General features: G+C 37.2%; 1 protein-coding gene across 3 annotated transcripts in view; it reads left to right on the top strand.

The window, feature by feature from the left end:
* The window catches only part of EFR3A (EFR3 homolog A), an 83,685-nt gene that overhangs the window by 55,591 nt on the left and 3,717 nt on the right, over positions 1-24,377 (top strand). For 2 of the 3 annotated variants that reach the window (XM_047783230.1, XM_047783231.1), the window contains exons 15-22: positions 498-659; positions 1,306-1,437; positions 2,636-2,703; positions 3,870-3,997; positions 12,548-12,639; positions 17,407-17,455; positions 19,420-19,523; positions 20,005-20,054. In XM_047783230.1, coding sequence (XP_047639186.1) covers positions 498-659; positions 1,306-1,437; positions 2,636-2,703; positions 3,870-3,997; positions 12,548-12,639; positions 17,407-17,455; positions 19,420-19,523; positions 20,005-20,054 — 785 coding nt within the window. Of the gene's footprint in view, positions 1-497; positions 660-1,305; positions 1,438-2,635; positions 2,704-3,869; positions 3,998-4,946; positions 4,998-12,547; positions 12,640-17,406; positions 17,456-19,419; positions 19,524-20,004; positions 20,055-24,377 lie in introns of all 3 variants that reach the window. The other variant, XM_047783232.1, reaches the window with a different exon arrangement.

The raw sequence follows: 24,377 nt of genomic DNA, 5'->3' as shown, positions 1-24,377 counted from the left end.
CTCCCATAATGCTCCTGTTCATTTCAGTTTTTCTCAAATCATTCTTACTTTGCTCATCTTTTAAAATTATTATTTTCTTAAATTTCATTGTTCATAATGCTTGCTGTTTGGGTTTTTTTGCTTTTTGGGGGGTGGCGGTGGGCTGCCCCTGTGGCATGTGGAAGTTCCTGGACCAGGGATCCACCATAGCAGCCACCCAAGCTACTACAGTGACAACACCGGATCTGTAACTCGCTGTTTCACAAGAGAACACCTCCCTGCTTGCTGTTTTTATTTGAGTTTGTCTTGGACTCCATAGTTAGTTTGTAGTTATATATTGGTATATCTGTTGATGTTAATAATTGAAATACAGTTTGACCATCCAGTTATCAATTTAGATCTCTTTCATGTTAAGTCATGTGATAAGAAAGCAACTTTGTAAGAGGTTATATATGCATGTGAAATCTACCTTGCTACATTTCAAGCAAAATTCTTTTTCCTGTCATTTCCCTTTTCAGAATGGGCAGCAACTATATCGACACATATATTTAGGCTGTAAAGAGGAAGATAATGTTCAGAAAAACTATGAGCTACTTTATACTTCTCTTGCTCTTATAACTATTGAATTGGCCAATGAAGAAGTGGTTATTGATCTCATCCGCTTAGCTATTGCTTTACAGGTATGCCTTCGTAACTTTTCATTCTGAGAAAGCATTTTTGAGTTAGACACTGTTATGAAAGTATTGTTGCCTTTATCCAAGGATGTGAATTTTAAAAGTGAGGTGTCTAGTCTTAAATCTAAAATACTCACAGCCATGGTCAAATTCATTTATTCTTTTAACAAATGTTGAATAAGTATTGACTGTGTGCCAAGTACTGTTCAAGGCCATTCGAATACTGTCAAGAAAGGGACACCATGGTCCCTGTGCTCATCCTTTCAGTCTGGTGGGGAAGTTATTAAATAGGAAGAATTCCATATATATAGTTGCTTAATTGGAGTAAGTGCTGTGTAGTAACAGGACAGTATGCAATGATTATATATATATATATATATATTTATTTTTGTATATGGAGATGTATATTCCACCACCCTACCCCCACCTGTAGGAAAGGCTTTCCTAAGGAAGAGCATTTTGAGTTGAAAGATTTTAGTCTCTTGTAAACGGGCATTTATTCTTCTTTCAGAAGTTCTTTAAAAGAAAAGGTGACATTTTTGTTAGCATTCCTAACTACTTGCAGTTTTCAGTAAAATCATAGAGAAAATGCTAATGGAGCGTAAGACCTTGATCTTTCAGCTGTGTTTGGTTTTGGCTTTTTTAATTAAAGGACAGTGCCATTATCAATGAGGATAATCTGCCAATGTTCCATCGCTGTGGAATTATGGCGCTGGTGGCGGCATACCTCAACTTTGTAAGTCAGATGATAGCTGTCCCTGCCTTTTGCCAGCATGTCAGCAAGGTAATGTATTTAGAAAAGTCCTTGAATTTGGTTTTTATGCAAAATTTGTGGATTTTCTTCCAGAGATGATTGTTTGTAATTTTGATGATTATGTAGCAAATTAGGATAATTCTATAAAAGTGTGTATGACTTTTTCAATACTGACTAAATTGAAACTATAGCTAAAATTATGACTAGTATTTATATTATATTTTCTTTGATGCCTGTTTTGTTAGAAGGTTTTAATGTAATGGTTGAGTAGAATACATGGTTTTCTTCTAGAATACTTCGTGTGATTTCTTATGTAATTGTTTTCCTTTTAAAACATTATGAATTGGTATCTAAATTTTCTTTAGTTATACCATTTTTGTAGTTATTTTTGTTGTTACTGTTCTAAGCCAGTCTCCTTGAGTTAGATCTCAAAAGTTGAGTAGTCAATGTACTCTCAGAGATTTGTCCTGTGTCATTCAAGTATATTTATCTTTTCAGTAGTAACTCATTAAGTAGTTATTTGCATGATTTGATGTGCGTTTCAGAGCCCCTAACTTACCTGGCAGAAGGTAGAAAAAGTCCACTGTAATTTTTATTCTTTAAAGACATCTTTCATGGAGAACCTTATTTTTATGAAATTGGAAGCACGTCTCTGAGTCCTTCCTAAAATGTAGGTTTTTAGTGCATTTTAAGAAATGAAATTCATTCCTTCATTAAAGGAGTATATGAGTGAATATTTGACATTTGCTATTAGAGATACAAAAACTAAGAAAGCGGGGTCCCCCTTTAAGTGGCTCCCGCGTGAGTGGAGACACCAGACCTCACAATCACTTGCTGCAGAAGGTCACGCACAGGAGGGGGTGTCGAGGGCCTGGTGCCTGTGAAGGGAGGTGCACATAGCAGCATTTGAGAAAGTACGTGTTCTAACCCCTGTGTAGGAGGTTTAATCAAATGTAATGTATCATCCTTTTCTTTTTTTGTAATAACCTGTATTATTTTATCATTATGATTTAGTTACTTGCTGACTTTTTAAAATAATAAATGTGAAAACCAAATGAACTCCACATTTGGGCCATAAGCATAGCCTAAATTCCAAAATACAGTGATGGTAGTTCTTATAAATGTTTAGTTTTTATTTCTGTGTTTTTAATTTTCCAAATTGTTATTGCAGGGTCCTGAGGGGTGAGGTTTATGATTTTATTTTGTTTTATTTTTGGATATTTTTCAGGTTATCGAAATTCGAACTATGGAAGCCCCTTATTTTCTACCAGAGCATATTTTCAGAGATAAGTGCAAGTATGTTAATGCTTTACATTTTAAGGAAGGGGCACTGACTTGACAAACCAATGAGTGATGCTTACATCATTCTAACCGTTGTTAGAATCATTTTCTGGTGTTTTATAATACGTATCATTTTATGTTTGTGTCATTTAACTCATGAAACTTGTTTCTCTTACTACAAAAGTTCTTGTACATTATAAATGTAGACTCAAGAACACGTGGAGTTAGTCTTTGATGAAAAAAATTATCTTTTTTTATTGTGGAGATACACCCCTTAAATTCAGGATGTTCTGACAGATAAGTGAACATTCCTCTAAGTAAATACCATATCTGCTCAAGACTCTCAATAATAGATAACAATTTTAATAAAACTGTAATAAGAATGTATTGAGGAAAATCAGTGTTATGCTCTGCATTTTTTCTTGCTGTCTAAACAAAAAATATATATGAAACTTTATTCAAACTTGGGCTCTAAAAGTAGTTTAATAGTGAAAGCATCAGCATGAAATAATATAAAACAGTTTGAAAGGAAAGTGAAACTTTTTGTTCTTGGACAAATGCTTCCTGTCAGTCAGTTGGCTGTTATCTTTTTCATTAACAATCAGTGAGCTTTGTTTTTATTTTCTTCTCTGAGAATATTTTTAATTAGCATGAAAGTTAAAGCTGAATTTAGTCGTCTTCATCATTTAATGTGAGACTATCATGCTATCATGTTTTTGCAGTGGCTGCACCCACAGCATATGGAAGTTCCCAGGCTAGGGATTGAATCTGAGCCGTAGCTGTGACCTTTGCTACAGCCGCAGGAATGCCAGATCCTTTAACCCACTAACCCGGGCCACGTACTAAACCTGTGCCTTCCCAGTGACCCTAACCACTGCAGTTAGATTCCTAACCCACTGTGCCACAATAGGAACTCCTCCAGCAGAGTAATTTAAGGCCGACTCTCCAATGGAACATGACTGGGGAAAGAATCACAGCAGACTGCTTAATATATGAGTCTGCATACCATATGTTTTTCAAGAGCTCAAATTAGCCACCTAAAATAAACTGATTTTTCTATTACTAACTACAGCTTAAGTTGAATTTATATTTAGGCCTTGATCTAGAATGTTTATGTGTTAACTTATTTTTGCTTAGTAACAAATAATACTGAATGACTTTTGTTTTGATCAACTTGACAGGCTTCCAAAATCTTTAGAGAAGCATGACAAAAATTTGTATTTTCTGACCAACAAGATTGCAGAGTCACTGGGTGGAAGTGGCTATAGTGTTGAGAGATTGTCTGTACCATACGTACCACAAGTAACAGGTAAGAGGAGGGTAATTAGAACTCTTACTCTAGTGATTGTGTTTCAGTAATGTTTGTTAACCCAGTTAGCAGTGAAAATTAATTGTTTGTATAACGGCTATTTTATAGCTTTTTCAAATGCTTAAGAGAGTTTAGTTAGTTCTATTTTAAAATTTTGCTCTTGAAAACCTTTAGTTAAGACATATATATGATTTTGTCATGAACAGGTTGAATCCTCAAGTGATTATGGTTATTATTTCTCATATATTAACAAAGAAGCAAAGTGAGTCTTTACTCTTTCAGCAATAATTGTATCTAACTTAGGGAAATTGATGAAAATTGGTTAGTGATGTGTGACTCTTGAGCTTAATGAATTAGGTAATTTTTGTCATTTGAAAGAGTATAGACTATTTGTTAAACCTGCAAACTTTTTAAGTTAAGAATATGTTTTTCTCTGTGAACTATGTATTTCCTTTTGTTCTTTTCATTGCCTGAAATAATTGTTTTGTTTCAAGGCAAAAGTACATGATGTCTTGCATTCAATTTTTACTTTAAAAACTAAGAGTTTCTATCTTATACCTTCCTTTTCATTGATGACTATATAAATATTAAATTTGACGGAAGAACTAGTTCTTCCTTCGGGGATACCCCTGTTCTGTAAGAGAACTGTTTGGTTTTAGTTAGGCGGTTTTCTGGATTCATCACTAAAAGGAGCACAGTCTTTGTAAGTAGCTGTCTGTTTTATAATGTGGATCCAAAATATATTACAGTGATAGTTGTTCATAATAGTCTGAGGTGTTAATGACAGCTTTTGCATTTTCTTTTAATTTTGTACTATAGAAAATTCTATTCCTCATGAGTTCCTTTGGGAAATGAAAGTGCTAAGAATAAAACTTCAGTAGAGTTTAATAATTTGAACGAATTTTTAAAGCAGACTTTAAAATATTTCATTCTTATAATTTGCATTTAGCTCTCTTTCCTTCAGGCGAAAAACTTCATAAACCCAGGGACAAGTACAAAGGTGAATCCAAGCGTCAGTCTGGCCTGCCCTTTCCCTCACCTGCCCTCTAGGAAAATAGCTCATACCTTTGTTTCTAGAAAATGGAGCCAGTGACCTGTATATTTCATGTAGTTGTAAGTTCAGGTATTATTCTGCTCTGCCTGCCTCCTTAGCTGTAGTTTATTTTCACACCTTGTTATTTCCTCTTACCCTGTTCCCTTGACTCTCAACAGATTTTAATGAAAATCATGGTTGGTTTGTTTTTAAAAATAGGTGGTTTGCTCTTCCCATTTCCTCCCACTCCTGAAAAAGATGTATTTTCTTTCTTACTTCCTCTCTGTCATTGACCGGAAGAATTCTGAGTATGTCGGCATAGGCTTAATTATATCGCTGGACAGAAATCCCTCAGTATGAATAAGATCTAGAAAGACTCTGATAGTTTAGAACCAGTCTGTGGCATGTGTGTCCTGCCCTAATGCAGACAGAGTCAGAAGAGACAGTGATTCTTATGGGATATCAGTTGTTAAATTTTCCTCTCACTGTGCAACCATCAGATATTCATTTTAAAAGATAAAGGATTTAAGAACAATACAGCAAAAGAAAATAGCAAAATATTTAGCTTGTTGGGCATCATGCATATACCCATTATCATCAAAATAGTAGCTGCCATTTATTATGCACTAACTGTGTGCAAGTCACTGTGACACGCACTTTGTATTCACTCCTCGGTTAGTTTGTAAGATAGTTCAGTGAGGAAGACAGCATTATATTTGGTTACAAATAAGGATAGTGAGGCTGAAGTTCAGTACTTTTATCAGGTAACATCACCAGAATTAACTGCCTTCGCTGTTCAGTTAGGTGCGTAATAAATTGATTTTGCCAACTGTTTTCCATGTACTCAAAGATTGTTCAGTCGTTCGTGTTGATCTAGATTTATTCTTTATGTATTCCACAAACCTTTACTGGGTGTCTGCTATATATTAAGCACTGTTGTGACTTTAGGGGTAGAATAATGTTAAGATTCAGTCCCTGTCCTCAAGGATTAAAATCTGGTGGAGAAGAGAGACAAACAGTTGGAATATAATGATAGCTGGTCCTAAAACAAGAAGAATGATTTGTCTAAAGCTTATTGAACTATTGGTGGCTGACATATAGTAAGTGATCAATAAATGTTAGCCAATTATTACATTTTTCTTTTATCTTAAACCAGCCTAAAATTTGAGTGAGCAGTGTATGCCTAGGCATGTGCCAGATGCTGCTCTGTGAGGGGGTGCAGTATTTAATGCGTATTTGCAGTATGCCAGCCTCTGTGCAAACAGAAGCGAGAATGAACAAGACAGACAGGTTTCTCCTTTCACAAAGCTCATATAGTCTTTCCTAACAGGTGCCTCATCTGGACCACAAAACACAGAACATAATTTGAGTGACTTTTTTCTCAATTTCTCCCAAGTGGCACTTTACCAGTTTTATTCTAGATACATAGGAAAGAAGTTAATTCATTATCCAGCTTGTTTCTTTTTTTTTCTTTCTTTTTTTTTTGGTCTTTTTGCTATTTCTTGGGCCGCTCCCGCGGCATATGGAGGTTCCCAAGCTAGGGGTCTAATTGGAGCTGTAGCTGCCAGCCTACACCAGAGCCACAGCAACGCAGGATCCGAGCCGCATCTGCAACCTACACCACAGCTCATGGCAACGCCGGATCCTTAACCCACTGAGCAAGGGGCAGGGATCGAACCCGCAACCTCATGGTTCCTAGTCGGATTCATCAACCACTGCGCCACGACGGGAACTCCCAGCTTGTTTCTAATAGGAGAATTAACTGGATACTTGCAATATACCTTAAAGTCTATGAGCAGAGAGGTTTGGGGTCCTTAGGCAGCAGTGAGGAGAGTATCTGGTTCAGGTTTGGTGAAACAGGGATATCATCCAGAGGGAAAAAACCCTAAGCAAGTGTGAGGCCCCTGAACTGTGTTTCATGCAGAAGTGACAGCCTGTGTGAAGGACCGGAGGTAGACAAGAACATGATTTTTTTAAGGAATTAGTGTAAAGTTAGTCTCCCTGGCATGAACTGGAGCAGCAGAGTTGGGAATTGCAAAGCTAGGCTAAATAGTTTGAACTTTTCTGAAAGCATTGGGGAGTTATTGAATAATTTTAAACAGAGGACGGCATGATAAGAGTTGCATTCAGAAATATAACTCTGGTTGTAGAAGATGGGATAGCTATTCTCCAGTAATCCCCAGGAGAGGTGACAGTGGCCTGTACTAAGGAGGTACAGGTGAGAATACAGAGAAGTGGGTAGAGGCTAGAAAATTTGTAGGCATGAGTCTGTAAGCACTTGATTGATGGGGGGGCGGGGGGCAAGGGGGAAGCCAAAGATTTTGTCTAGGTTTCTTCTTTGGACACTCGGGTGCTTGGCACAGCACCAGGGAGAAGAACAGATTTACTGCTTTGTTTACTTGGTTTTTGTTGTTTTTTGGTTTTAGAAGGAGTGGGTGGTATGAGTGGGTTTAAGAAGAAAGAAGTATATACATTTCAAATGTAGCTGTCTATAAGTAGTTGTGACTCTTGGATGATAGAAGGATGGAGGTTGTATTAATGGAAATGAATAGGAAAGAGGGGCCAGTTTTGGAGCTCAGCTCCCTGTTGAGTTTCTTGGGGAGTAGAGCATCCAAGCAGGGCACCCTTGGTTAGGGATCAGGGCAGGGTTTTGTGTGAGAATTTAGAGGTGATAATGGGAATTTTGCAAAAGCTTCAGGGAGGATGACTTCTCAGAGTGAAGAAGTGAAGAGAAAGAGAAGAGAATGACTTAGAATGACTTTGTTCCAGCCCAGCTGTGTGGCCTTGAGCATAGCCCCTTAATCTCTCACTGACCCCATGTCCTCCTGGGTAAAGCAAGGACTATAGCATCCAGGCTGTTTTTTTAAGATGGAATATATACATGAAAGTACTTTTAAAAACTACAAAATGCTGTATAAATATAAAAATAGTATTTTTTCAATGTCTTAGTCTTCCACTTGGCATTTTGAATTTTGTTAATTTCTTTGATTTAAAGCACTTAGACTACATGGTTGCTTTTATCTGCTTTATCAAAACCTTCCTATTTCCCAATCAATATCTGTTTATAAAAGCACTTTCATATATGTGTCCCATCTCTCCTGGTAGAGATTTTGTTTTACAGTTTGTTTTAAAAAGTAAAAGATTGTCTTTTATATTACTCTGACTTTTTATTCCGTGATAAGAATGTTTTTTAGGTTTTTTTAAAATTTATTTTATAAATATGCATTAGCTCTAGATGGAATTTTGTGTTTTTCTACAGGCCCCCCAAAAGCATGTCTGTATAAATAGTATCAGCATTAAATTGACATTTTGAATTTAGTGTAGATAAATTACCTGTGAAATTTCATTTTGCCCCAAGTAGCTTCTTAATTGCATCTGAGTGGTGTAGTAGTCCTAATAGCATTTATGATTTATTATATACAATTAACTTCCTGTGTCTTATTTTTTACATAGACATAGCAAGTTATGTTGAATAGTTTAATGTTCTGCGTTATACTTCTTTTCAGACTATTTTCTCTATTCCTTAGCCATCTTAATGCCGCTGTATGCATTATATACAGATACTCCAGGTGGCAGCAAAACACCACTGAAGGAAGTTAGGCCTAAGCTCTGAACATTGCTTCTAAAACCCACATTGTAATTAAAACAGAAAGAAGAAGCGATGATTACCCGTGTGAACAGCCGATTATTGGAAGCAGAGAGGGAGGAGGGTGGGAAGTTGAGAAGTGGTGTCTGGGACCACCCTAAACCATCTGGAGGGAAGGAAGCCAGGGTCTCCTCAGCGTGTGTCCATCAGACACTGAATGGTGCCAAGGCAGTTCTCAAGCTGGCAGGACAGTGCAGTCCGTGGGGGCTGCAGTGATGCTGCAGTTCAGCAGATGGTGAAAAGCAGGTCAGGAGCAGACCTGGACGCCCATGGAAACAGGAGTTACCTTCTGTAAGCTCTGTTTTGGAAACCTTGCTCTTGTGTAGATTACAGGATATCTGCTTATAAGTGTCCGGGCTTTTTCTCTTGCCTACAAGCAGGTTGCTCCACACGTCAAAAGAAAGAACTTTCTGAGAATATAGGATTAGGGCTTCCCATTGAATTTCATTTTCTTTCCTTTAAGAATTTCTAGTCTTTCCTAAATCTCTGCTCATACTTCCCTTCTATTCTTATGAATATTTGCCACTCAGCAGTCCTCTTTTCTGCCTCTGTACCTCTCTTTTCCTTTTTATTTATATCTTAGGCTTCAGTTTGACTCTTCTCTGCAACCCATCAGCCTTGGTATATTAACCTAGAAATTCTCGTAGGGTTATTTTTTGTGTGGGGAGCAGGCTGTTATTTATTCCTCATTTTGAGTTCTGTTAAGACCTTGAAAGTTGGCCTGTTTAGAGGGTAAAAGCAAGTCAGCAGTGATAACCACACACTATTTTGTAGCAGTTCCATTGAAGTTTAGTCATTATGTTTTGGTGATATATGGTCATGAAGGAAAAAAACAGAAAATACAGTGTCTAGGTTAGCTCAGTAACCATATATGTGGAAGATAAAATATTTTGATACTAAAAACTATAGCAAAGTAATAGGTAATATTTGTCACAGATGGGTATGTATGTGTTCTGTACCTATAGCCTTCATACGGCAGAACCTGAGTAACTGATGATGATAAATACAAAATACAGTCTGTCACTGAATTTCTTATATAGTTAAAAGACATTAATTTACATGTCTGTAGCTCAAGGCCCAATAGATGACTAAAGGGTAACAATGATTGAAGAGTGATAAGGAAAGATCAGTCCTAAGTAATAGTGAATTTTTGTGGCTAGAAGAAAGAGGGATAAGTAAAAATAACTAGAGTAATATTTAAGATTTAAAGGAAGTGATGAAAGGTTTAACTAGAGCTGGAAAAATAAGAATCTTTGTAGCGAGGAGGACATAGAAAAAGGCAGATAATAAAGCGTTCCCAATAGGGGTTTCTTCTTGTACCAGACTGAAAACAAAGAGGAAAGTTGGGGAGGAGGGTAAATTAGGAGTTTGGGATTAATATTAACATGTACACACTGCTGTTATAAAGATAGATAATCAACAAGGACCTACTGTAGAGAGCAGGAAACTCTATTCAATATTCTGTAACCTATATGCGAAAGGAATCTGAAAAAGAATGAATATATGTATGTGTATAACTGAATCACTTTGCTGAAGCTAACACAACATTGTAAATCAGCTCTACTCCAGTAAAAACAAAAATTGAAAGGAAGCAGGTAAGGGAGATGTGCCAGAGCATGCTCAGAAACTGGAGAATAGGCACATTTACCTTGAACACTAGATAAACTGGGGAACAGTTGAACTTACTGTTAGCAAGGTCTGACTGGAGAACCCAGAATGCCTTTTTACTTCCTCAAGCAACAGGTGGAATTGCTTGGGGGAATGATGTGGTTAGAGTTTTCCTGTTTAAGATGCTTATAATAAGATGATGGTATACAGGGAAAATTCTGGAAAGTCTGTTATCAGTCAGGATGGACTGAGTCAGTGGTTTTCAACTGTGGGTGATTTCGCCCATCCCAGGAGCATTTGTCAGCCCCCGATACATTTCACTTAGGACCACTGGGGAAGGCATCTAGTGGGTAGCAGTTAGGAAGGCTGCCAGACATCCTACAGTGCTCAGAACAGCCCCCACAACAAGAATTATATGGCCTCAAATGCTAAGGCTGAGAAACCTTGGCTAAGTATTGCTATGAGAACAAACAGTCACAGGTTCTTTGTGGTTTAAAACAGTAAATGTATTTGTTGCTTCAGCTAACTGTGCGTAACTTTGTATTATCCATGTTCTGGAATCCATGCTCATGGAAAAGCCACAATCGCAACCTGGAATGTTGCTCTTACTTTATTGGTCAGAACTAGTTACACAATCCCTCCTAACCACGGAGAGGCCAAGAATTGCAGTCCTACTATATGCCCGGAAAGAGGGTAAACTGCCGTATTTGATGGATAGCATTAATTACTTCCACAGAAAGTTACTTTGGAGTAGAAGAGTAGTCAGTAAGAAAGAAATCGACTGCTTTATGTTGGCCTTCTTTTAGTTCATTCTTAACCCCTTCAGTAGAATAAATTCAGTGCCCTCGACTCCACGTTGTTCAAGGGTTAACTGTATATCCAGAATGAGATTAGGAAGATGGAATGTTACCAGATTATGAAGTGACTGACCATGCTGTTAGACTAAGATCCTGGACTGGAGCTTCCCAGCTGTTAGTGGGAAAGTTACAGGTGTGTCTGGATATTGATCTTCTTAGTTCTTCAAGTAGCTGGTAGGACCTGGAGCAGTTAGCTTGCAATGTGAACAGCCTCTTCAATTTATCTCCATGTGCCATTACCTGTATGATAATTTTATTTATGTGCCTCACTATCAAAAAAACTTGGGAAGTTCAGCATTAGTCAGTGGAATAAATTTGTTCGAAAATTATAATTTAGTCTGAAAATGACTTATTTTAGAAACAACTCTACTGGCAGTGTAGGAGGGAGTGCTCTATTGGACCAGTTGGGAAGCTGTTGCCCGATCTAGGTAGAAAGATAAAGATTTTTGAATGATGGCATTCTTCAGAAATATTGTGGAGATAAAGGAGGTTTGTTGGGGATGTTAAAATTGGATTCAGAACATGTAGAATAAAATTGCTTAATATGGAATTGGAAATTTTGGAATGGATGTGGAACTGGGGATAGGGAAGGCCAATTCTAAAGGTATATGTTGGAGTTCCTGTTGTGGTGCAGTGGAAACAAATCCAGCTAACAGCCATGAGGATGCGGGTTCGATCCCTGGCCTCGCACAGTGGGTTGGAGATCCAGCATTGCCATGGCTGTGTTGTAGTTGCAGATGCAGCTTGGATCCCACGTTGCTGTGGCTGTGGTGAAGGCTGGCAGCTGTAGCTCTGATTCGACCCCTAGCCAGGGAACTTCTGTATACTGCGGATGCCAGCCCTAAGAAGCAAAAAATAAATAAATAATAGTTATACATTGATTTTCTGTGTGGGTGTCAGCACCTATAACCTCCACATCATTCAAGGATCAACTGTATTAAACTGAGTTCACCCATCAATTTCTTTTTAAATCTACTTCATAGAACTTAAAAGTGTGAGAACACACTGCTTTATGTATTTAGTAAGAACAAAAAAGACAAACTGTCTTAATTTTCTGGGTTTTTTTTTTTTTTTTTGCTTTTTCGAGCTGCATGTGAGACATATGGAAGTTCCCAAGCTAGGGGCCTAATCAGAGCTGCAGCTGCCAGCCTATACCACAGCCACAGCAACAGAGGATCTGAGCTGTATATGTGACCTATATCACAGCTCACAGCAATGCTGGATCCTTAACCCTTGAGCAAGTCCAGGGATCGAACCCGCATCCTCATGATTACTCGTCGAGTTCATTACCACTGAGCCACAATGGGAACTCCCTTCTGAGATTTTTGAAACTGAAATAAATGGACTTTATAAACATCATACCATTTCTAACTAGCAAATAATGGAGGAAATATTCTTAATTTTAGATGAAGATCGACTTTCTAGAAGGAAGAGTATTGTGGACACTGTATCCATTCAGGTGGATATTTTACCCAACAGCATTCCTTCCGATGATGTGGTAAGTTGCTGCAAGTTTATGACAGAGTACTGTCTTGAGATAGACAGCAACTTAAAAGAACTTTTTGCCCCTCCACACTTCTAAACAGGAGCAAATACAACTCTTAATTAGCCTCAAATCACCAAAATTGTTAGTAGAAATTAATCTGATTTTTTAGCCTTGAATTTATTTATATGTTTATTTTACTGAGCTCATTTCAGATACCTATAAAGATACATAAACTTAATATTATGTGTTAAGTAAGTTTTTTTAATAAGTAAGAAATGTTGCACAAGACCTGTTATTAAATAAGTAGGCCGTTTACATACTATTTACTTTTAAAGATTTATGAAACAGGGAGTTCCCGTCGTGGCTCAGTGGTTAACGAATCCGACTAGGAACCATGAGGTTGCAGGTTTGATCCCAGGCCTTGCTCAGTAGGTTAAGGATCCGGCATTGCCATGAGCTGTGGTGTAGGTTGCAGACGCAGTTCGGATCACAAGTTGCTGTGGCTATGGTGTAAGGTGGCAGCAACAGCTCCAATTAGACCCCTAGCCTGGGAACCTCCATATGCTGTGGGAGTGGCCCCAGAAAAGGCAAAAAAGACAAAAAAAAAAAAGATTTCTGAAACATAAGTTATGAGAATAAATGGAATTATACACTTTCATGTGAAGCCAAATGCTCACTACTTTTAGAAAATTTCAGAATTTCACCTACAAGAAAATTTTTTTTATCATTTTAGATAGTGAATATGATGAATTTAATCCTAGGTTAAGCTGTATCAATGATCCATGTACTCTTTAAGGAGTTATTTGAAACATTATAGATTTAATGTTCTTCTCCTGTTTCAATAGAGCTCAAGAGTGTACCCTCCTGAGTTATAGGGAGAAAATGCAGCCACTATTCTCTAGGACTTATCCACACAAATAAGCAGAGAATTTTTTGATAGTCAAGTAAAAATGCCAGCATGTCAAGTCAGTCTCCTCCTTGTGGTTTATCCATTGTTTGCCTCCTTAGGTATTTCATTATTTCTCATTGGTACAATATAAATAATTAAAAGAATATCCATATAAGAAAAGGGGAAGGAAGTTGTCTGAATTCATGCTTTCTCAGCCTCCTTTCTCCCCCTGCATCCAGTCTCTTGTCAGGTCATTTGTCTTCAGGAGTTAAAACTATTTGGCGGCCAAGGTACTGCCAATTACTTTTTATCTTTTATGCTATTGAACTCCCTATCATGTACAATTAATCCATCTTATCAAGAAGTTAGCTGCAGAGCCTCAGAGTAGTTTGAATAGGCAGTTAGTGTTCATTTGGGAATGTATGGCCTTATGGGTGGTTTAAAGGGTCCTGCCAATTAGGACTCAGGAAGAATCGTCTTCCCTAAATGTCACCTCTTCAAAGGCATTTTGATTTATATACTCCTTACGAGCAAGAAGAATATCGCACCAGTTGTCTTTTAATGAATATGAATTTGCTGCAATTACCTTTTGAGGGAAGAAATTCATCCAAAACCTTAGTTTATACTTGTCAGGAGTGCAGTCTATTTCATTAACTGGTACTTTTCCATTTGCCTTTTGTTAACCATTTTTATTTCTTTTAAAAATACATATAACACTTCAAACTGTTGCAAAGAATCAGTCTGTTTTGTTAAAATGAACTAAAAGAAAAAACATTTGCATGAAGACAGTGTAGGAGGAAGATTCTTGAGCATGAATTTTACATTAAAAATTCATTAATACATTTTTTAACTTGTTAAAGATCCTATTGTTTTATCTTTGCTATAACTGTAAATCCTAAATCAAATATGCCTCACACTGAGTATTTGAAAAGTTAAGTACAGTTTCTTGTAAGATTTACTTGAGCACATGGGAGTTTCAAACTCATATACCATTATGGAATCTGATTTTACGTGTTAGGAAGGGTTTGTTTAAGTACCAGAAGATGGACTAACAGTACCTTCTAGGCTAAAACTAATTAACTTCATATGTGGACTGGAAAAATTCTCATCAGTTAGGTATTCACCAGTTAATGGTATAACAAAATATCAAACTAAGAATAAGTAAATTTCCTAACAGTGACTCAAATAAGAAAAGCATTACTTCATCAAAATTATTTGAAATCGTATATACATAATCCCACATAATCCCGCTTAGTACTCAGATATATTTGATATCTGCTTTTAGAGCTTATAACTTTTTAAAAAAAGAATACTGTTTAGATGAGGATCATATTTCGTTTTCCCTAGATATATCTGAGCTCATCACTATGGTCTGTTAAAATACCTTGATCCATTTGAGCTATGTCAGTTCTAAGATTTGTAATTCCAATTGTAGCCCACTGTCATTCACTTAGAGAACTTTTCCTAAAACTTGCCCTGTTAATGTATAAAGACACCTAAATTAAAGCATTCAAGAAATAAATGGCTAAAATAGATAGAGGTGTCTCTGCCTCCTGGTATTGAATGACCAGTTTTACTAACAGAGTAAAGCACAAGATGCATAATGGATATGAATAAAACCTGAGTCATGACTCAGTCCTGCTCTCTAAAAGGTAATAGTCAGGGCTTGACTGCCTGGGGATGGAATGGAGATTATATATGTTGAATTTTGAGTACATACTAAATTTTTTATACAAAGTAAGTCATTGGTTGGCTGAGAAGGATGGTCATCTCTTCTAGGACAAGTAACAGATCTTTGTTTTGTACATACATATTCCTGCCTTTTTCCCAGATACAGCTGAAGAAACCCATATGTGTGCTAATGAAATAAGGAGACTTGGCATCAAGCAAATATTAGTCAGAGCCAGCTGAGCTAGGTGCTGTAAAATTACTAAGGCAGGAGTGGGTGTGATGTAACAGCTAGTCGGATTGGAAAAAGATGAATGGGAGATTCTGTGCAGCCCCAAGTTGTTGTCTAGGTGAGAGTTACAGGTCATGCAGAAGGCAGAAGTCATGAAGAGTAAATGGGATGTTGAAACTCCTCTAGGGTGATGCCTTTGCACCATTTCTCCAGAACTCCAGCACCACCAGTGTTTTCTGTAGAGTTGGGACAGACTCTAGTTTGCTTAAGCACCAAGTGAAGTAGGCAGCTTGTACTCAGCAGCTACTTTGTATGAAAAAAGCGAATCATTAAACATTAGTATAAAGAAATTACTCTTTTAAAAAAAATTGAATTCACAAAAAGGAAAGAGTGGGAAAGGAGATTGAAGCCGAGGTATAGAAGGTTTTATCACCATGCTGAGGGCTTTCTATGTACTTTAGTAGAACGTGGGGAGACACTGAAATTTGGACATTGTCATTATCAGAGCTTGCTTTCATAAGAGGAATCTTGAAAGTGTGACTAGGCTTGATTGGAAAGAAGAAGTTGGTGGTGAGGAGCCCAGTTAGGAAATGCTCTGTGATAGTCTGCACTTGAGCTGAGTGGCTGGAGCTGAGGGATAGGAGAGCAGGTGGAATGGGTAGGACCAACAAGGGCCTTAAGGGGATTTGGAGGAAGGAGGTAAACAAAGGATAGGGACAGAATGACTTGGAGGTTTTTGATGCTAGGAGAATGCATCATAATTGTCCAAATTAGGAGAGGCTATAATAGAGTTATTAGATAAAATACTTTAGCTTTTCATTTATCCAGGATTGAGCAAATAATAAGTAAAAATTCTCTGTAATAAGAATTTTGGCCTTCTGGCTTCTCCTCTGTTCTTTCTGTACTTTAGTGGTTTCTCTGAAGTCTAAAGCTCTTCACCAGTTTAAGAACAACAGTGGGTTTTTTCATTGAAGTACTAGATATCGTCTAGGTGCAAATAATTGACCAGACAGAGCCTAATCTTGTATATCTGCTCCAAATATCTAGAACAAAGCAACTGAAGATTCCCAAGTTTAATCTGACTTCAACTAGAAATATGAACCCTCAGTAGAAAAACTGAGGTAGTGGAACTCTTGCTGCTTGATTTCCAGCTAAAGCCTTTGTGTTACAGAGAAGCTAAGGTCAAAGATGAAGTCTTTTGCTTTCAGTAGTCTTGCTGCCTTAGACTTAGCAAAAAAAAAAAAAAAAAAAAAAGAAGCTCATGAGCTAAAATTAGGGATGACCAGAGTCCCAGGCAAGTACTCATATTATCGTTTTTTAACTTTTTTCTTCAGAGATACTATAGTAATTGCATATATTATTCCTTCTGAAAATGTGCTAGTGCCACAAAAAATATTACTGGCTTTTTTTTTATAGCAGTTGATTTCATAGCTTTTACATGTCTCAAAGCAAGAGATTTGAAAACCTCAAGTTAAAAGGTATTTCTGGAGAATAAGATTTGGTAGTTGACCTTAAAAGATCCAGCGTATGATTATTTTCAGATGTTGGTCAACTATATTCAGTGAACACTTTTCAAAGCAGTGATTCTTGCTTTTAAACAATTTAAAGTTTTAGATTACTTCATTTTTGATTTGTAATCTGTATGTGGTACCAAAAGTATAGAGTATGAGTACTTAGTTTTATTACATAGCTTAAAATGAATTTATATATAATTCTACTTTGAATGTTGGTTGGGTTGCCTTAAAAGGTGCTAATTCCTCCAGCCTAACATCAGCTGTAGACGAGTTTAGAGAACCACTACAGTTAGGCCATTGTTAAAATCAATGAAAAAGTGGAGATTATTTGATACTGTGGACAGTATAATCACAAACCTAGCCAACACAAAGAAAATAATTTGTAAAAGTTCTTAGATGATTTGTAACTAAGTGAAAGTATCATTTATACTGACCTTGCTTAACTCTTCATTTTATTTAAAATCACTTTTCTCTAGGTTAGTAATACTGAAGAAATCACCTTTGAAGCATTAAAGAAAGCAATTGGTGAGATCTTTGCTTGTTAACTCTCGTAATATTTCTCTAGCTTATCTTTAGCTTAGTACTCATTTAGATGCCAGAATTAATAGAGGCAGCATGGTAAACACATATACTCTTGATTTCTATATAAATATATGATCGATTTATTTAATTGCATTCTTTAGGCTTTTGCAATTCTCTTGTCTTGTCATAAGTCTTTCCTTTGTATAGACTGCCTTTTCTAGAACTATGAGAGCATACCACCATGTATTTTAATAGCACCCTTATTTGGTGGCCAGCTTTCAGGTTGCATGAATTTATGAGAAATGGTAAATGTGTTTCCTGTTATAGGAGGTGGATGGATGACAATTCTGAGAAATTCTTAGAGAATTACAGACATGATTTCTAATAGGCCTATAATAATATAATTAGAAATATGTTTTTAATGGGGTAAGAGAAAGGAGCTAGCTGAAATTGATAGACTATCACGTTTTATCACTGAGAACACAGAGGCAGAGAAATTAACAACTCTCCTGAGATCACATAGCTTGTAAATGCTGGAGCCAAATTTCATACCCAGGTCTGACTGACTCTATTGTCCTTTCATATATCTTTGCATAAAACAGTACTCTGATTTTTTTCTCCTTTGGTCTTTATGGGAATAAATTTTAAATTATATAATTTGCCTCTTTTTAAAAATTTTTAAATGAATCTTCGATGAAATAGTAGTATAAATTACCACTAGACTAATGATGCCTTGATCTCAGTTCATTTCTAACTGGTAAAGCAGTAGAGGGTGGAAATTGATTTTGACAATAGAGAGTGGAAATTGGCTTTCAACTTTTAAGAAATATTAGAATAAGAAAATCATTATCAAGGGAAGTGAAGCTCTCTAGTACCCATCATACATGAAATAAAACCTGGCCTTTTTCAGCCTAATCCGTTAGAGGATTTCTTTTCTTATTGTAATATATCAAATTTGCCAAAATAAAATAATGAATTTTGTAAGCAATTTTTGAACACCCGTTAGGTACGAGATACTTTGAGACATTTAGAAATAACTAAGACATGTTGAGGAACTTACAGTTTGTGGCAGTGTTTCTCAAAGGATGTCTATGGACCCCTGGAGTCCTGGAGGAGGTTCTTTCAGGGGATACTTCAAGTCAAAAAGTATTGTGAGCAAAATACTAAGACATTATTTGCCTGTCAGCTGCATTGATTAATATGAACAAAGGCAGTGCCATCCAACTTTGCTAGTGGTTAGTCAGCATGTTCTTCAGCACACACATTCCCAGGTATTTTTAAAAAGCAAGATTTAAGAAAGCCCTTGGGGAAGTTCCCGTTGTGGCACAGCGAAAACGAATCCCACTAGGAACCATGAGGTTGTGGGTTCGATCCCTGGCCTCGCTCAGTGGGTTAAGGATCTGGCGTTGCTGTGGCTGTGGCGTAGGCCGACAGCTATAGCTCTAATTAGACCCCTAGCCTGGGAACCTCCATATGCTTCAGGTATAGCCCTAAAAAGCTATTTTCAAATGATGGGAGACAAATGGAAAAGGCTAAAACAATTTGGCTTCAAATGACCCTGTCTGTATTGGGATTATTCCATTCACTATCAGGTTTAGCAGACTTTTAATTTAGTGATTCATATGTATTGGGCATGATTGTTGAGAAAAAGAATCATCCTTCAGGAAGGGCCTTGAAGTTGTTCGACTTGTAGAAGGTTGCCATGCTTCTGCTTTTTGGTAAGAGGGACAAAGGTAGTCTATGTAAAAGGGTTTTGTGCTGTGAGATTTTTAAATTTTTTTTCCTGTGTGTGCTTTCTAGAAAGCCTTAACTGAGACATTTCAAGGATGTTACACCTTTTGCTTTTTTCTCTATGCAAGGAGTCCTATAAACTACCCTTAATTTTGATCATTTGCTCCTATAGACATTGGCAAGGATCTATAAAATTCTCTATTCCCTTTAATGGGTCGTTTTAAACATCTATATAGATACCAACGGACTGGAAGAACAGGAAAAGGAAAAGCGGCGTCTAGTGATAGAGAAGTTCCAGAAAGCACCTTTTGAAGAAATAGCAGCACAGTGTGAGTCCAAAGTAAGTAAACACATGGTGAAGGGGGTGGAGGTGAGATTTGATCTTGTGGAAACATTTGGGGTAGGTTCCAAGCTTTAGGCAAATCAATAGAACACAAAATAGTAGATCAGATAGGAACCAAAAGCTCTGAAGGCCCAGCTCTGTATAAGCTCACGGGAGTGGCTGATCCCATACTAAACATTAATGACTGTGATTGTTTTGAAACTTTTTTTGCAGTGGTTTTCAGTGATTTTGCTGTGGGTATTTTGTTCTGTGTGTCCATCAGTTTGTTTTTACCAGTGAAACTAGGAAAGTAATAAAAGATAAACTTTACATTAAATTGCACTATATGAGACAGATAAAACCAAAACATTAAAAAGCATTCTGCACCATAAGCCTGATAGTTAAGTTATGCTTTGTCCTTTAAATTGCACTTGTATGATTATATATGAGTATTTGTAACATAAGAGATCCATTTTTAACATTGTTTTCTCCTTTGTAGGCAAATTTGCTTCATGATAGACTTGCTCAAATATTGGAACTGACCATACGGTAAGGTTTAGGTACTATAAGAACAATAAAACAACAAAGTAGAAACTATATTACAGACCCCTGTAAATTTGTAGCTGTTTAAGTAATTGTGCTTTTCACTTAAGGTAAATACAAGATCATATTGGTAGCTTTGTTTTATAGTCATTCTGTTTACTGGATAGTCTGATATGATACCGTTTCTTGTCCAGATGGCTTCTAGCTTTCCTAGTCTTTCTTTATAGATCATTTATTCATTCACAATGGCCCTCAAATGTCCTTTGACATTTGAGTAATTTGGAAGACAAATTCTAATGACATGCTTATTAACAAGGTAATTTCTCACATTTAACCATTTTGACCTGCAAAAACCACAATTTTATGTGGTTCAACCTCAGAGTTCTTTCCAGGGTAATAATGATTCTACCTGTGCAAATGGCTCACTTGAATTCTTAAACTTTCCTTCCATTTTCCTAAATCCATATCCATTTGTATCCTGCTATTAGTTATAGTTGGTGCTCTGTATCAGTGGATTCTGCATTTACAGATTCAACCACTAGTGGATCAAAATGGTTAGGTAAAGGAGTTCTCTTGTGGCGCATTGAGTTAAGGATCCGGCATTATCACTGTGGCTTGGGTCACTGCAGTGGTACATATTAAATCCATGACCTGGGAACTTCCGCATGCCACAAGAACAGCTATCTATCTATCTATCTATCTATCTATCTATCTATCTATCTACCTATCTATCTATGTGGGTGTATTTGGGGGGGGGGGTATCTTCGAAAGTTCCAAAAGGCAAAACCTGAATTTGCTGCATGCTGGCAACTATTTACAGAACATTTATATTGCATTAGATATTATAAGTAATGTAGATATCATTTAAAATATAAGGAAGAATGTATGTAGGTCATATGCCAATGTTGCTTCATTTTATATAAGGCACTAGAGCATCCAAAGATTTTGGTATCTGGGAGGGATTCCTAGAAATGTGGCTATCATATGGATGATTATATTTTATACTCCAGAAACATAGGACATCTAATATTGGTTATTCTGCATCTATTGGCCATTAAATAATAAACCACATGGCAGAGGGAGAGACAAACTCCAGGTTCCATCTAAGGAGAGAACTTCTGCATATTCTTATATTCACTTCAATGTGGAGCTGGTCTCTGTACAAGGTGGCACACAGTACAGGAGCCATAGATAGAAGCTGAAATTTTTTTCTACATCAGCTGTATCTTTTACATTTTCAACTGGATTAACTAAGTGTTTTGCTTCAAACCCCATATCTTATAAATAGAATAAACAGATAGATGTTCTGGTTCACTTGGCTTTTTTTCTCCCAGCCCTTTTTTCTGCCTTTATGCATAGTTTCCATCAGTATAACTTCTTATTCTTCTTATCCCTGCCACCCCCCCCCCCACTAAAATGAGAATCACTTGTTTACCAAAATTTAGAACATAGACTGAAATACGCAGTGTGCTACTACGTATCTTAGATTCAGAGAAAATTGCTGGGTATGGTGCATAAAATTGCCGGGTGTGGGTATTTATGCACATCCTAAAAGTTGTGAGTTAACTTTTATTTGGGGACCTTACTGAGGACTGTAGCAAGGAGACAGCTCTCAGATAGCTTTGAGGAACTGCTCCAGAGTTAAGGGAAGAGCCTGGAAATATAGGAGTTGTAGTCTGGGGGAAAGTACGTGTGGTCAGACCTCAAAAGATTCCTGCTCATCCCAAGGAACAGACATCTCAGGTTGATGATTTTAGTGCTTTTCTGTATAGGAAGGTACAAGGATCTGGGCTCATTGAAATTATTCCTCGATAAGCATCTTAACTGTCTAGAGCCAGTATCCAAAGAACAGAATGCTTCCTGCTTTTCTCAATCCTGAATTCTTCCCAGGGGCACCACTGGGGGACTGCAGTGGCTGGTGGCTTGACCCTCATGGACCTGTCATGGCAGGCAGCATTCTTCGTTTACTGCAATGGCAGGCAACACTCCCTGTCAGCAGCTACTCCGATGCCTATTAGCTGTAATAGCAAATCTACTGTGTACTTGATCTTAGGCTCCCTGCCTTACGTCTGTTGTTTTTGCTCATCCTTGCCATGGTCCTGAAAAGTTAGGTCTACCTAACTTTTTGTTTGTTTGTTGCTTTTTTTGTTTGTTTATTCTCCAGGTAAAGACACTGAGGCTTAGAGAAGTAAAATAATTTGCTGAAGTTTATCCAGCTAGTGAGTGGAAATAGTCAAAATTCAAATCTGTAGCTCATGTTCTTAAAAGAAATGTTGCTAGGGACCACAATATGACATTCAATCAGACTACCCTAACTATATGGACTTAATGTTTTATGACTAATTCTGTTTTATTGGTACTACAGGTACTACTGATAGTTTGTATTTATTGAACCTTAGTGCTAATAGTGACTTATTGAACACTTATAGTCACTTACTGAATACATTCTTTCATTTAGTGTTTACAACAGACCTAAAAAATATGTAGTGATTATTTTTACTTTTCAGATGTAGAAACCGATGCACATAGAAGTTAGGTAACTGATCCAAGGTCACCTCGTCAGGAAGTAGTGGTTCTAGGTAGCTTATATGATAACAAGAAATGAAATAGACTTCTTAATGTACCTTCAGGGTTTTCCGTTTCCACTTGATATATTTCCTCTTGTTAATTTGCCTCACTCTAACTACAATACAGGAAGGAGTTTGTATTCTCAAGAAAAGAAACAGGAGTTCCTATCATGGCTTAGCGGTTAACAAACCCAAGTAGCATCCATGAGGATGCAGGTTCGGTCCCTGGCCTCGCTCAGTGGGTTAAGGATCCAGCATTGCCATGAGCTGTGGTGTTGGTCGTAGACAGGGCTCGGATCCTGTGGCTGTGGTGTAGGCAGCAGCTACAGCTCTGATTCGACCCCTAGCCTGGGAACCTCCATATGCCATGGATGCAGCCCTAAAGAGACAAAAAGATTAAAAAAAAAAGAAAAAAGGAAAGAAACAAAATAAGCAGTCTTCTTCATCAGTTACCATTGTTCCTTCATTCACTTTGACCTTAGTACAATAAAGAAAAAAAAGCACAAGAAATACAGAGGAGCAAGAAAATACAGTGAGAACAGCAGCCCTCCAGATGATCAAACTAGTTATTGAAATTAGTGGACAGAGACCTTAAAAGAAAACACACAAACATCAAAGAATTTAAAGGAAAAAATAGGTATATTTTAGGAGAGAAATGGAAACTCTAGAAGAGAACTAAATTGCAGTTCAAGAACTGATTAATACCTGATAGAAAAAAGATTCATTGGATAGGCTTAGTGTATTGGACATTATAGAAGAATTCTCGTGTATTACTCATGGGATTATAAAATGGTACACTTCACAAGTTTGGCAGTGTCTTATAAACATGCTCTTGGCCCTTTAATCCCATTTCTCAGTATCTATCCAGAGAAATGAAAACTTAGATTCACGAAAGACGAGTACATGAATGTTTTAGTAGCTTTTTTCATAATTACCAGATGTCCATCAACAGGAGAATGAAGAGACAGTAGACAAACGGTGGTACTCTTAATATAGAGAAATGCTATTCAGCAGTAAAAAACACATATGGGGGGTAAATCTCAAAAAATATAGGAGGAATTCCCATTGTGGCACAGTGGAAATGAATCCATGAAGATGCACGTTCGATTCCTGGCCTCGCTCAGTGGGTTAAGGATCCGGCGTTGCAGTGAGCTGTGGTGTAGGTTGCAGACGCAGCTCGGATCCCGCGTTGCTATGGCTCTGGCGTAGGCTAGTGGGTACAGCTATGATTCGACCCCTAGCCTGGGAACCTCCATATGCCGTGGGAGCGGCCCAAGAAATAGCAAAAAGACAAAAAAAAAAATTCAAGAACAAGCGGTACTAATCTTCAGTGACAGAGATGATAGCACAGTTACTGTTGGATGCGGGTGTGTGTGTGGGTATGTGGGAGTAGAGAGAACTGGCTGAGGACACAGGAACTTTTTTTGAATGAGTGATGAAAGTGTCAGTATCTTCACCAGGTGTGATTGACATGGGTGGATACATTTGTCAGTTCTTGTCAAACAGTACCCTTACATTTCACTATGAAAAGTTATATCCTAATAAAAAGATTATAAATACTGCAGTGGTGATTACAAAATAATTACTAGTGGCTATCTTGCTGTACAGTAGAAAATTGACAGAACACTGTAAACCAGCTATAATGGAAAAAATAAAAATCATTATAAGATTAAAAAAATTATTAGTGGCTAGAGTAATATATCAGTAAAATATAAGAAAACCAGCTGATAACTTATTTGAGAATAGCTCACAGACTATAAGT

The sequence above is a fragment of the Phacochoerus africanus genome, chromosome 6 (genome assembly GCF_016906955.1).
Source record: "Phacochoerus africanus isolate WHEZ1 chromosome 6, ROS_Pafr_v1, whole genome shotgun sequence".
NCBI classification, from domain to species: Eukaryota; Metazoa; Chordata; class Mammalia; order Artiodactyla; family Suidae; genus Phacochoerus; species Phacochoerus africanus.
This window is presented reverse-complemented; position numbering and strand designations above follow the sequence as displayed.